Below are 14,168 nucleotides of genomic sequence, written 5' to 3'. Positions count from 1 at the left end.
TGCATTAAGACAGACAAATGTGTATATTTATGACTCAAATAGCAGGAAAAATGATTTTTAAAAGATTATTTTTCTTGATTATGGAAGTAAAATTTTTTAAGATGGAAAAAATAAGAAAATATAGAAATGAAAATGCACTGCCCCAAGAAGAACCACTAATCCATTTTTATGTATTTCCTCCGAGGGTTATGCATCATTTTCATTATTGTGACTAGGTTGTATGCTGCTGGTATTTTTTCCAAACGTATCTTTTATATATTTCTTTGTACATGTCTTAAGGACATAATCCAGGAATGGGATTACTGGCTCAAAAATTAGAGCCATGTTTAAAGTTCTTGACAGATGAGATTCTACTTTTTAAGTATGATAATATCAATTATAAGATGTTTGATAATTTGTGTGGCATTTCTCAACTCAGAAGATTATATCATTAACAGTATCCAATTTCAAAGGATACTCATCTGGAACCACCTCATGCTAATCCATTTAATCCAGCACTTCTCAAAGTACATACCACCAAATGGTAGTTCTTAGGACATTTAACAGGTGTTACCTAAAAGGTAATATTAATGGAGACCTTACATACATAAAGTTATGTAATCGTAACAACCATATGAACCAGATACATTTATTGGGGATAATACGTACAGCTGTGCAAGTTGGGACTTTATTTCTCCAGGGGAGACAGTTTTTCTTTTCACACAAAACCATATGGACCAGGGAAAGCCCTGACTACTATCATCTCCATTTTACAAAGAAGAAAAAAATTAAAAAGAACAGGACAGTTAACTAACTTGCCCAAAATTACTCAGAGGAGTCCGGATTCTAAACCAGGCACTGTGGCTCGAAAGCTCCTGCTCCAACTACCCAGCCTAAGGAGACAGATGCTGGATTAAACAGAGACCAACACGTTTCTCTTCTCTAGGACTCCTTGGATGCTCTAACACAAAAGTGTTCACTGGGAATCAGCAAGAAGAATTTTAGCTAAGAAGGAATTTGAAGAGGAAGTCTTCTTTTCATAGAGCTGCTGTGCAGATGAATGCTCCATGGAATGTTCTTTGGGAAACTGACCTAATTCTTGCCAGCCTGCTCTAGGATTCTGCATCCCCACTTCCCTCTCACCCAGAGTAGCTTATGACCTCACTCAGTCTTTTCTACCTATTTTTCTACCTATTCTTATCTATTTTACCTATGAAGCTTCAGCCCATTTTTGGTAGAGTCTTCATTTACACTTGGTTTCTTCTGTCAAGTGACCAAAGCCACGAAAGTTCACCAAAGCTTATATAGCATTCCTTTCTTTTTTTTTTTTTTATTGCTTAAAATATTACAAAGGGTATTACATATGTGTCCTTCCCCCCCCCCCTTAACAGTCCCCTAGCCTCCCATATCCCCCAGTGTCTTATGTCCATTGGTTATGCTTATATGCATGCATACAAGTCCTTTGGTTGATCTCTTACCCCCCTCCCTCCTGCCCCCCAACCCTCCCTGGCCTTCCCACTACAGTTTGGCAATCTGTTTGAGGCAGCTCTGCCTCTGTATCTATTATTGTTCAAAAGTTTATAATGGTCTCTATTATCCATGAATGAGTGAGATCATGTGGTATTTTTCCTTCATTGACTGGCTTATTTCACTTAGCATAATGCTCTCCAGTTCCATCCATGTCGTTGCAAATGGTAAGAGTTCCTTCCTTTTTACAGCAACATAGTATTCCATCGTGTAGATGTACCACAGTTTTCTAATCCATTCATCTACTGATGGGCACTTAGGCTGTTTCCAGATCTTAGCTATGGTGAATTATGCTGCTATGAACATAGGGGTGCATATATCCTTTCTGATTGGCGTTTCTGGTTTCTTGGGATATATTCCTAGAAGTGGGATCACAGGGTCAAATGGGAGTTCCATTTTCAGTTTTTTGAGGAAACTCCATACTGTCTTCCATAATGGCTGTACCAGTCTGCATTCCCACCAGCAGTGCACAAGTGTTCCTTTTTCTCCACATCCTCTCCAGCACTTGTCCTTTGTTGATTTGTTGATGATAGCCAGTCTGACAGGTGTGAGATGGTACCTCATTGTTGTTTTGATTTGCATCTCTCAGATGATTAGTGACTTTGAGCATGTTTTCATATGTCTCTTGGCTTTCTGAATGTGCTCTTTTGAAAGGTGTCTATTTAGGTCCTTTGCCCATTTTTTGATTGGATTGTTTATCTTCCTTTTGTTGAGTTGTATGAGTTCCCTATAAATTTTGGAGATTAGGCCCTTATCAGATATGGCATTGGCAAATATGTTTTCCCACACAGTGGGTTTTCTCGTTGTTTTGTTGATGGTTTCTTTTGCTGTGCAGAAGGTTTTTATTTTGATGTAGTCCCATTTGTTCATTTTCTCTTTAGTTTCAAGTGCCCTAGGAGCTGTATCAGTGAAGAAATTGCTTCGGCATATGTCTGAGATTTTGTTGCCTTTGGATTCTTCTAGAATTTTTATGGTTTCCTGCCGTACATTTAAGTCCTTTATCCATTTTGAGTTTATTTTTGTGTATGGTGTAAGCTGGTGGTCTAGTTTCATTTTCTTGCATATATCTGTCCAATTTTCCCAATACCATTTATTGAAGAGACTATCTTGGCTCCATTGTATGTTCTTGCCTCCTTTGTCAAATATTAATTGAGCATATTGGTTCGGGCCGATTTCTGGGCTCTCCATTCTATTCCATTGATCTATATGTCTGTTCTTGTGCCAGTACCAGGCAGTTTTGAGAACAGTGGCTTTGTAATACATCTTGATATCTGGTATTGAGATCCCACCTACTTTGTTCTTTTTCAGGATTGCTGCAGCTATTCGGGGTCTTTTTTTATTCCAGATGAATTTTTGGAGAGTTCATTCTAGATCTGTGAAGTATGCTGTTGGTATTTTAATGGGAAGTGCGTTGAATTTATAGATTGCTTTGGGTAGTATGGACATTTTAATGATGTTGATTCTACCAATCCATGAACACGGTATGTTCTTCCATCTGTTTATGTCTTCCTCTATATCTTTTTTCAACGTCCTGTAGTTTTCTGAGTAGAGGTCTTTTACCTCCTTAGTTAAGTTTATTCCTAGGTAGCTTAATTTTTTTGGTGCGATGGTAAATGGGATTGTTTTTATAATCTCTCTTTCTCAAAGTTCACTATTGGTGTATAGAAATGCCTCAGATTTCTTGGGGTTAATTTTGTATCCTGCTACATTGCCAAATTCATGTATTAAGTCTAGTAGCTTTTTGATGGAGTCTCTAGGGTTTTGTATGTATAATATCATGTCATCTGCAAATAAGGACAGTTTTACTTCCTCTTTTCCAATTTGGATGCCTTTTATTTCTTCTTCTTGCCTAATTGCAATGGCTAACACTTCCAGTACTATGTTGAACAGGCGTGGTGAGAGGGGGCATCCCTGTCTTGTTCCTGTTCTTAGGGGAAATGGTGTTAGCTTTTGTCAATTGAGTATGATGTTGGCTGTGGGCCTGTCATATGTGGCTTTTATTATGTTGAGGTATGATCCTTCTACTCCCACCTTGCTGAGAGTTTTTATCAAAAATGGGTGTTGAATTTTGTCAAATGCTTTTTCTGCATCAATTGATATGATCATGTGGTTTTTTTCTTTCAATTTGTTTATGTGATGTATCATGTTTATAGATTTGCGAATATTGTACCATCCTTGCATCCCTGGGATAAATCCTACTTGGTCATGGTGTATGATCTTTCTGATGTACTGCTGGATCCGATTTGCTAAGATTTTGTTGAGGATTTTGGCATCTATGTTCATGAGGGATATTGGCCTGTAATTCTCTTTCATTGTGTTGTCTTTACCTGGTTTTGGTATTAGGGTGATGCTGGCTTCATAGAATGAGCTTGGAAGTGTTCCTTCCTCTTGAATTTTTTGTAGTAGTCTGTGGAGAATAGGTTTTAGTTCTTCCTTGAATGTTTGGTAGAACTCCCCTGTGAAGCCGTCTGGTCCTGGGCTTTTGTTTGATGGAAGCTTTTTGATGACTGCTTCAATTTCTTCCATAGTTATTGGCCTGTTGAGACTTTTAGATTCTTCCTGATTGAGTTTTGGAATGTTGTATTTTTCTAGGAATTTGTCCATTTCCTCCAGGTTGTCTAGTTTGTTGGAGTAGAGCTGTCCATAGTATTTTTTAACAATCATTTGTATTTCTGTGGGGTCTGTTGTTATTTCACCTCTATTGTTTCTGATTTTGTTTATTTGGGTGCTCTCTCTTTGCTTCTTGGTGAGTCTGGCTAGAGGTTTGTCAATCTTGTTTATCCTTTCAAAGAACCAGCTCTTGGTTTCATTTAGCTTCTGTATTGTTTTTTTTGGTCTCTATGTCATTTATTTCTGCTCTAATCTTTATTATCTCCTTCCTTCTGCTCACTCTGGGGTTTTCTTGTTGCTCTCTTTCTAATTCTTTGAGTTGTAGAGTTAGATGATTTACTACCATTTTTTCTTGTTTTTTGAGATAGGACTGTAGAGCTATAAACTTCCCTCTCAGGACTGCTTTCATTGTGTCCCATAGGTTTTGGATTGTTGTATTTTCATTGTCATTAGTTTCCAGGATGTTTTTAATTTCTTCTTTGATCTCATTGGTAACCCAATCAATATTTAATACCATGCTATTCGGCTTCCAGGTGTTTGAATATTTTGGGTTGTTTTTATTGTAGTTTATTTCTAATATTATACCATCATGGTCTGAGAAGATGGTTTTTATGATTTCAATCTTCTTGAATTTGGGGATACTTTGCTAGTGACCTAATATATGGTCTATTTTTGAATATGTCATATGAGCACTTGAGTAGAATGTATATTCCGTGGCTTTGGGGTGAAGTGTTCTGAAGATGTCTATTAAGTCCATCTGATCTAGTGAGTCATTTAGGATTGCTGTTTCTTTGCTGATTGTTTGTCTAGAGGATTTATCCAGTGCTGTCAGTGGTGTATTAAAGTCCCCTACTATGATTGTATTGTTGTCGGTCTCTCCTTTGATATCTTCCAGGAGTTTTTTTATGAATTTGGGTACTCCTGCATTGGGTGCATATATGTTTACCAGGGTTATACCTTCTTGTTGTATTGATCCCTTTAGTATTATGAAGTGGCCTTCCTTATCTCTTATTAAGCCTTCACTTTGAGGTCTATTTTGCCCGATATAAGTATTGCTACCCCAGCTTTCTTTTCCTTTCCATTTGCCTGAAAGATATTTTTCCATCCTTTCACTTTCAGTCTGTGTGAGTCCCTTCTAATGAGGTGGGTCTCTTGTAGACAGCAGATGTATGGGTCATGTTTTTTATCCATTCAGCCACTCGATGTCTTTTGGTTGGAGCATTTAGTCCATTTACGTTTAAAGTTATTATTGAAAGGTACTTGTTTGTAGCCATTTCTTTTTTTGTGTGGCTATTTTCTTTCTGAGCTTTTTATTTCTTCTTTTTACACCAGTCCCTTTAGCATTCCTTGCATTGCTGGCTTGGTGGTGATAAACTCCCTTAGCCTTTTTTTGTCTGTGAAGCTTCTTATTTCCCCTTCAAGTTTGAATGATAGCCTTGCTGGATAGAGTATTTTTGGATTCAGTCCTTTGCTTTGCATCACTTTGTAAATTTCCATCCATTCTTTTCTGGCCTGATGTGTTTCTGTTGAGAAATCATTTGACAATCTAATGGGAGATCCCTTGTATGTAACTTTCCATCTCCCTCTTGCAGCCTGTAAGATTCTCTCTTTGTCCTGAACATTTGCCATGGTAATTATGATGTGTCTTGGTGTGGGTCTTTTCGGGTTCACCTTGTTTGGGACTCTCTGGGCTTGTGTGACTTTTTTCTTCCCCACCTCAGGGAAGTTTTCTGATATTATTTCTTTGAATAGGTTTTCTAATCCTTGTTCATCTTTCTGTTGTTCTGGCACCCCTATTATTCGTATGTTGTTTCGTTTCATGTTGTCCCAAAGCTCCCTTAGGCTCTCCTCCTGTCTTTTAATTTTTTTCTCCAATTGCAGTACAGTTTGGGTGTGTTTTGCTTCCTTGTCTTCTAATTCACTAATTCGGTCCTCTGCTTCTCCTAGTCTACTGTTGATACTTTCAATGGTGTTTTTTATTGAAGCTATATCACTCTTCATTTCTTCTTGGGTCTTACTTAAGTTGTTGATTTTTTCATCTGTTTCTTCTAGCTTCTTCCATATGTTATTGATTTTTTTCATCTGTTTCTTCTTGCTTCTTGCATAGGTAGTTGACTTTTTCATCTGTTTCTTCTAGCTTCTTGCAGAAGTTGTTGATTTTTTCCTCCATCCAGTTTATGCACTCTAGGACCCTTATTCTGAATTCTTTTTCTGTCATGTTGCATGCCTCTGTATTACTTAGCTGCTTTTCTGGAGAGTCTTCCTTCTCTTTCCTTTGGGGGTTTCTTTGTCTACCCATGTTTGATCTCACTGACATATCTAGACGTTGAGTCATTCAGTAGCTGCTCCCTGGGTGGCAGTGGCTCTTTGGGCTGTGGTTGCTCCTCGGGCGGTTGTGGTAGCAGCTGCTCCTCAGTTGGCAGCAGCTCCTCTGGTGGGTGCTGTTCACAGCTGTGGTGGCTCTTCTGGCTGCTGTTCCTCAGACAGAGGGTGTGGTGCTCAGGAGGCTGCTGTTGCTTGGCTCTGCTGCGTTGATTTAAAGGCACAAAATACAACACAACAAGGCACCACGTCCCAGGCACTAAACACAAATATATTCACGATATTAATAACCCCAAATAAAGGTGACCACCCGAATTAAGAGAATTAGGGGACAAGGAAGAAAGAAGAGGAAAAGAGAAAAGAGAAAAAAGAAAAGTAGGGAAGAAAAGAAAAGGAGTGCAAAAATGAAATTGGGAAAAAGGAGGGGGAAAGAAAAGAGGAGGAAAAAAAGAGAGAGGAAAAAAAAGAGCAAAAAGAGAGAATGAAGTAGAAGAGGGGAAGAGGCTATGTATATGAGGAGAAGACTCCTATAGAACCGCCACTAATCCCAACAAGTTCCAGCAACAGCTCCCTGGAGATGAATGCAAACTAGAAACAACCAATAATATCAAGAGAGGCAAGGGAAAACAGAAGCACAAAAATAACCGGGGGGGGGGGGGCGGGGAGGGTGGAGGGAGGGGAGGGGGTGGAGGGAGGGTAAAAACCAGCAGAAAAAAAGAAAAAGAAAAAGAAAAACAGCCTCACAACCAGTCCTAAAACACACACACACACACACACACACACACACACACACACACACAAAAGAAACAAACAACAACAACAACAAAAAAAAACCAATATACTCAACAATCAAGCAAACAGCAACAAAACAATAGAAAGATAAAAGAAGAAAAATAAATTTGGATAGTGAAGAAAGATAAGGGATATGTGTATAAGGATTTAGAGCAGTGGATTGGAAATAGGATATATAAGTAGGGTGCAATTTTGACAGGAGGTAAACAGAAGGAATAGGGAAAATCTAAAGCAGGAATAGGGTAAGAGAAACAGGACAACAAAAGGGGAAAAGTGAGGGAGAGGGTTTTAGCATAGAGGTAAAATTGAGGTAGAGAAAATTGATGCTAAAGGAATGATGAAAATAGAATAGAGAACACTAATCCCAAAATAAAATAAAGAGAAAATAAAATGGCACTTTAAAAAATGGTAAAATGGTAGCAGTAATAATACTGGTTAAAAATAAAAATGTAGTAATTAAAAGGGTAAAATCAGGTGATGGAAAAAGAAGAAAAAAAAATTGGTTTCTTAGTTAAAAGGTGAAAAAAGAAAAAAGAAGAAAAAAAAATTGCAGTAGTGAAGGTCCTTTGGTTCTTCTACTCGTCAGTCTGGCTCACCTTAGTCCTGTCAGGTATTCAGGAGAGTGTTGAATTTCCCTGCGATACACTGTTCCTCCGTGTTGTAAACCACGGTCCTGATTTTAAAGCAGGCTGTATTTGTTTCCCAGACTGCCTTAATTTGTATTTAGCTAAGAGTCAGTTTGTGGCTCAGCCTCTGGGTGGCAGTGTTTTTGGGTTGGCCTCTGAGGCTATAGGGCCTCTCTGTCCAGTAGTTTGGGTTTATCATCTCTATTGCACTTAAAACTGGTGTGGGGAAGTCCACTGCCCAGAGCTGGTTCCTTAATAGTTACCCACTCTGTGTTGTTGCTGGGATTCAGGCATTCCTTTCTGAAATGTCATTCATGTCTAGCTTTCCTGTTCCATTTGTCTTCAGGAAAGTCTAGGCCCTGATCACCCCTGCTTAGAGGAAAACAACATCTTCCTTCCTAGCTCATCTCCTTGATTCCAGATTTCCCTTCCTCTAAATCACCTCGCATTGTGTGGTCAAATGTATCTACAACTTCTTTCATTTGCAAGTCTACTCTTCCAAAATATAATAGTTCTGCCTGGCTGTTAAACCCCTCACATGCTAGGACCTAACCACGCTTCTCAATCTAATTCCCCACTCTTTCCCAATATGAATCATTATTCTAATTAGTCTTTTAAATGATATTTATTTCTAATCATAAGCATTTCCTTTTGTGGCTCTCTTATTTAAAAAGACTTCTTTTCTCCCCTACATCTACACAATCTCTACTGAACCTTTTAAAGATACATTTCACAACATGTTTTTAACAAGGGTTGTATTAATCTTTATGTAACTTAATTCTTACAGTATTCAGAATTTGAAGGTGGAATAATTTACAATCATCTTATAGGTTTAGATATACTATTGCCTAGCCAGCATCCAATGCTTTCTATTTCCTCCTACACACCATGATTTCAAATTAAGAACATCCCATCCCATTAAGTAGAGGACTAGACCATTTTGTTTCTTAGAGTAATATGTGTATACTGGCATTTACTTATAATTGAAATGATCACAAAAAATAATCCTAATAGGAAACCAAATACAATATTAATGGAGAACTAATTCTATGGGTAATATGCCTATACGCTTTGTAGAGGAAGAGAGGGAGTAATCTCACAATATTTTAAAATAAACTAACAGATTAAAGCTGCAGTGTTGCAGATGTTACTATAAAGTTGCTCAATCTTGAATAATAACCTGACAATAAAAATAAAAGCCACAGATGCAAGAGAAAAGTGTCTTTGCCCTTTCTGTCTGTCTGATTGTGGTAGACAAGATTGAATGGGGGAATACAGGAGGAAAAAATAAATAAAGAAATAAATAAATTAAATTAAAAATAAAAGCCACAAGACAGTATATAACCTTTGACCTAGTAAATCCTCTTGAAGCATCATGGAAAAGAAAAGAAGGGCAAGATAAACATTATAAACACTGCAACTCCATGACAAGTAAAAGTGACAAGGATATCATTATATTAATCGAGGAAAATGTCTGCATATTGTGTATAATACTTATTAAAAACAAAATAGCAAGCCCTAGCCTGTTTGTTTCAGTGAACAGAGTGTCGGCCTGTGGACGGAAGGGTCCCGGGTTCAATCTGGTCAAGAGCCCGTACCTCAGATGCAGGTTCCTCCCCGGTCAGGGCCCAGGCCGAGTGCAGGAGGCAACCAATCGATGTGTTTCTCTCACATCGATATTTCTCTGTCTTTCCCTCTCTCTTCCACTCTCTCTAAAAATCAATGGGAAAATATCCTTGGGTGAGGTTTAAGAAAAACAAAACAGCAAGTGATAGGTGCAGTGGGTTATGACAACTCCATGGAAATATATTAATTAAAGTGATCATCTGAAGAGGCGGAATTAAATGTTCACTATATTCACAATTACAGTATCTGTTATTGCTAATAAAGGCGGTGCTTTTTAAAATGTGCAATGTGCCTTCATAGGTGCCTGTCACTTGAAGACACAGTTTTATCACTGTACTCACCTTCCCATCCGGGAGCTCCATGTAGCCTTCTATGTCAGTAGTGGCTGTTTTGCCAAAGCGACCTAGGAAGCCCTGAAGCTTGAGGCCAGTGAATGTTTGAGCCATTTCCCAGAATCTGCAGACAAGAGAGAGACTGAATGTGCCTACCTCAATGCATTTATATACTTCATAGTCACATATATTATTGCCTTTATTCATTCATCTGATTAATATGCCAAAGGGCTTATCCATCATACAATATTGCTTCGAACAACAAATTTAATAGGCAATGTGAAAGTTCAATATGAATTTGGAAATACTATGCCAACTTTAGGCAGACAATGTACAAACTGTTTTAGGAGGGAAAGCCTGTAAGACGACAGACAGCAGGCTAACTTTAAAAGCCCTTTTTTTTGTCGGTGCTGTTTGCAGTAATAAATCCCCATATTGAATTAGTTAACTTTAAATAGAACACATTTTAAAGATATCTTAATGTTAACAACATCAGCAAAAATGTCTCCAGCTGGTCGATTCCCTTAGAAAATACCCTCACTGTAATCTCCTAGCACCTGTACAGTCACACACATACTTGATGTGGCCCGATCCTGCTGTAGTAAGCTGCTCGTCATCTTCAGGATTGAAAGTAACCTTAAAGACTTCCTGGGAAAAAGCTTTTGTCCTCAGCATGGGCTGTTCCTCTTTCCAATCCCAGATGGTCAAAGTGTAATCAGGGCTGCCACCAACAGAGGCCAGCAGTGTCCCGCTGTAGTTAAAGTCCAGGTAAGCATAGCCTAAGTCAGCCCCATCTGAAATGCAAGTGATGAACAGACGCAACATTTATTTCCTTTTCAAAAGTGTATGATTTAAAACACACACACAGGAGAGATGAAAGAGAACAAGAGAGGGAGGGAGGGAGGGAGGGAGAGAAAGGGAGGAAGAGAGGGCGAGAGAGAGAGAGACCTTCATGATGTGTATTGATGGAAGAATGCCAAGATTTTAAAACACAGACACACAGGAAAGAGAGAGACAAAACAAGAGAGAGAAAGACAGAAAGAAGGAGAAAGAAAGTGCCTCCTTGATGATGTGTATTGATAGAAGAATGCCGAGAATCCCCTAAATAAATAATTCTAACATCATTCATTACCCTTGGTTTTAGAAAGAATTACATAATATAGATGGAGGATAAATAAATCGTAATCATATTTTACATAAGAAGAACAATTTGAGAAAATCTTCCATTTTATGTTGTGGGGGAGAGGAGCACAAAAGCATGCTAGCAGAAAGAACTCAATCTATAATTTAAAATCTGCCAATGGGGGTGGTGGGGGGAACAATCACGAAATAAAAGTTGACGACTTCAGGTTTCCAGGTAAGGAGCTAGGAAGTCACGACTCCATCCTAACAAGTAAAAAACTGAACATTCAGACTAAAAACTTGACAACTCTGCTTGGGTCCACAAGAGAGGCAAGGACCCGGGCAAACCGTTCACCTCAAGACTGGAGAGTCTGACAGGTGAATATGGGGATATGCAATTCACCGGAGCCAAGACTCAGGGGTAGGAGGAGCCAAAACAGCGGGGGAACCAGTGAACACAGACAATGGGGTGGTGAGGGCCTGGGGTGGGGAGAGGAAGGGAGCGGGCTGGACGAGGTTAATGAGGGGGAAAGGAGGACCTATACAATACTTTCAACAATAAAAATTAAAACAGACAAACAAAAAAACCTGAACTGTAACTGACAAATTGCTGGAAGCTCTGTGTGGACCAGTGTGAGAGTAAAAAACTCCAGGGGGACCCGATCATAAGGTGGCCCTAACAATATTGTGAGCGTGACCAGACTCCCACAGTAAACACATTAGAATCACCTGGGAATCTTTTTAAAATCCTGATTTCTGGGCCTCATCCTCCAGAAATTCTGTTTCTTTGTTACTAATGTTGTGGCCCTCACCCCACAACAAAGAAACAGAATTTCTGGAGGATGAGGCCCAGAAATCAGGATTTTAAAAAGATTCCCAAGTGATTCTAATGTGCAGCCAAGGTTGAGAACCACTGCTCTAGAGAAACCCCTGCGGCTTCCGTCAGGGGGGAGGGGAAAAGGAGCCTTTGGAAATGCCGGAGCAGTTTGTTCGGAATAAGGCCTGCCCTCAGGAGAAACCAACGAGCAGCGCCTGCAACGCTGAGGTATTACAGGGGAGGGCGGGGGTAAGGGGAAGAGATCAACCAAAGGACTTGTATGCATGCATGTAAGCCAAACCAATGGACACGGACAACAGGGGGATGCAAGTATGAGTGCGGGGGGTGGGGGGTTGGGGGTGAGTGGGGGGATGAGGACACATTTGTAATACCTTAACCAATAAAGAAATTAAAAAGAAAAAAAAAAGGAGTAACTAAAACACAGGCTTGCTTGTATACTGCCCTTTGCTTAATGGGCTTCACGGATGCTGTGCTTTTTACAAATTGAAGGCAAGCTCTCCACCAACAAAATGATTACAATTCACATCACTGCAATATTTGCTTGATTGCAGTGGTATGGGACCAAACCTGCATTATCTCCAAGGTATGCCCGTCCCCAACTCCAGCCCACTCTAGCCATCCTCTCCCACCTATGGGTGTAGAAAAATACTGAGTAACATTTTAAAGTTCACAGTTCAGAAGAACAGGCTCACTAAAAATTGAGACCTAATCATGAGACTAGAGAATGCTTCCCCTCCCCCTACACCTTACCGCCATGTCTAAAGGCCCACTTAAAGGAGTTCTTTCTGCTGAGTATATCAACCCTGGCTCCCAAGAAAAAAATTACACAGCATATCAAAGCATAGAGCACAGTTTGAAGGGACAGAGCAAGCATCGTAACCAGACACAGCATGGATGTTGGAATGATCAGATCAGGAATTCAAAATGACTATGATTAATATGCTAAGGGCTCTAATGGATAATACAGACAGCCTGTAAGAACAGACGGGCAATGTAAGCAGAGAGATGGAAATCCTAAAATAGAACCAAAGAGAAAAGCTAGAGATCAAAAACACTGTAGCAGAAATAAAGAATGCCTTGATGGGCTTATTAGTCGACTGGACACAGCTGGGGGAAGAATCTCTGCATTAGAGGCTATGTCAACAGAAACTTCCAAAACTGAAAAGCAAAGAGAACAAAGACTGATAAAAACAGAACAGAATATCCAAGGGCTGTGAGGCAACTACAATAGGTGCAACATATGTGTAATGGGATCACCAGAAAGAGAAGACTGAAAGGAACAGAAGAAATATTTGAAACAATAATGACTGAGAATTTCCCCCAAATTAACATCAGACACCAGACCACGGATCCAGGAAGTTCAGAGAACACCAACCAGGATAAATGTCCCCAGAACTACAGAAAATGAAAGATAAAGAAAAAATATTGAAGAAACTGGGGCGGAGGGCGAAGCCCCTTACTGACAAAAGAACAAAGATAAGAATTAATCCAACTTTTTCTCAGAAACCATGCAAGCAAGGAGAAAGTGGAATAAAATATTTAAAGTGTTGAGACAAGAGAAACACCAACCTAGAATTCTGTAACCAGTGAGATCATCCTGCAGACAGACAAATATAGAGGGAATTTGTTTTCGGTAGACCTGCCTTGCAAGAAATGTTAAGTTCTTTAAAGAGAAGGAAAATAACATAGGTCAGAAACTAAGATATGCCCGGAGAAAGGAAGAGCATCAAAGAAGGAATAAGTGAAGGTAAAATTAAAACATTTTTCTTATTCTGAATTGTTGTAACAGATAACAGTTTGTTCAAAATAATAGTCACAATGTATTTGAGTATGTATGTTTATGTACATAGGTATGCTTATAGATAAGTGAAAAGAATGTAAGCTTATATATAAGTGAAATAAATGGCAGCAATGATATTAGGGACAGAAAGGAGGAATTATGATTATTTTGTTATTATAAGATAATTACACTGCCTGTGAAGTGGTATAGTGTTACTTAAGAGTAGACCTGGATTAGTTGTAAATATATATTGTGAACTCTAGGTAACCACTAAAAAAAGTTTTAAAAAGAAGTATAACATGCTAAGAAAGGAGAAAAAATGGAATCATATAAAATGGTCAATTAAAACCACAAAAGGTAGAAAAAAGTGGGAGAAAAAATAGGAACAAAGAACAATGGCAACAAATAGAAAACTAACAAATATAGATATTAATCCAACTATATAATCACTTTGAATGCTAGTAGTCTAAATGTACCAATTAAAAGACAGAGTGAATCACAGTGAATCAAAAAACATGACTCAACTACATATTAAATATAAAGATAAATGTAGATTAAAAGTAAATGAATGGAGAAAATATATACCTTGCTAACACCAGTCAAAAGAAAGCAGG

The 14,168-nt window shown here is 38.8% G+C and overlaps 1 protein-coding gene across 1 annotated transcript in view; it reads right to left on the bottom strand.

Moving 5' to 3' along the window:
* The window catches only part of CFAP44 (cilia and flagella associated protein 44), a gene marked incomplete at its 3' end in the record, with an annotated part of 124,576 nt that overhangs the window by 89,838 nt on the left and 20,570 nt on the right, over positions 1-14,168 (bottom strand). Inside the window, 2 exon segments of the mRNA XM_081085985.1 lie at positions 9,824-9,938; positions 10,392-10,608. Of these exon segments, the coding sequence (XP_080942111.1) occupies positions 9,824-9,938; positions 10,392-10,608 (332 nt within the window).

This window comes from Myotis nattereri (genome assembly GCF_964212035.1).
Source record: "Myotis nattereri genome assembly, chromosome: 3".
In the NCBI taxonomy this organism is placed as follows: Eukaryota; Metazoa; Chordata; class Mammalia; order Chiroptera; family Vespertilionidae; genus Myotis; species Myotis nattereri.
Note: the sequence above shows the minus strand (reverse complement) of the source record. Positions and strands in the feature narration are given on the sequence as shown.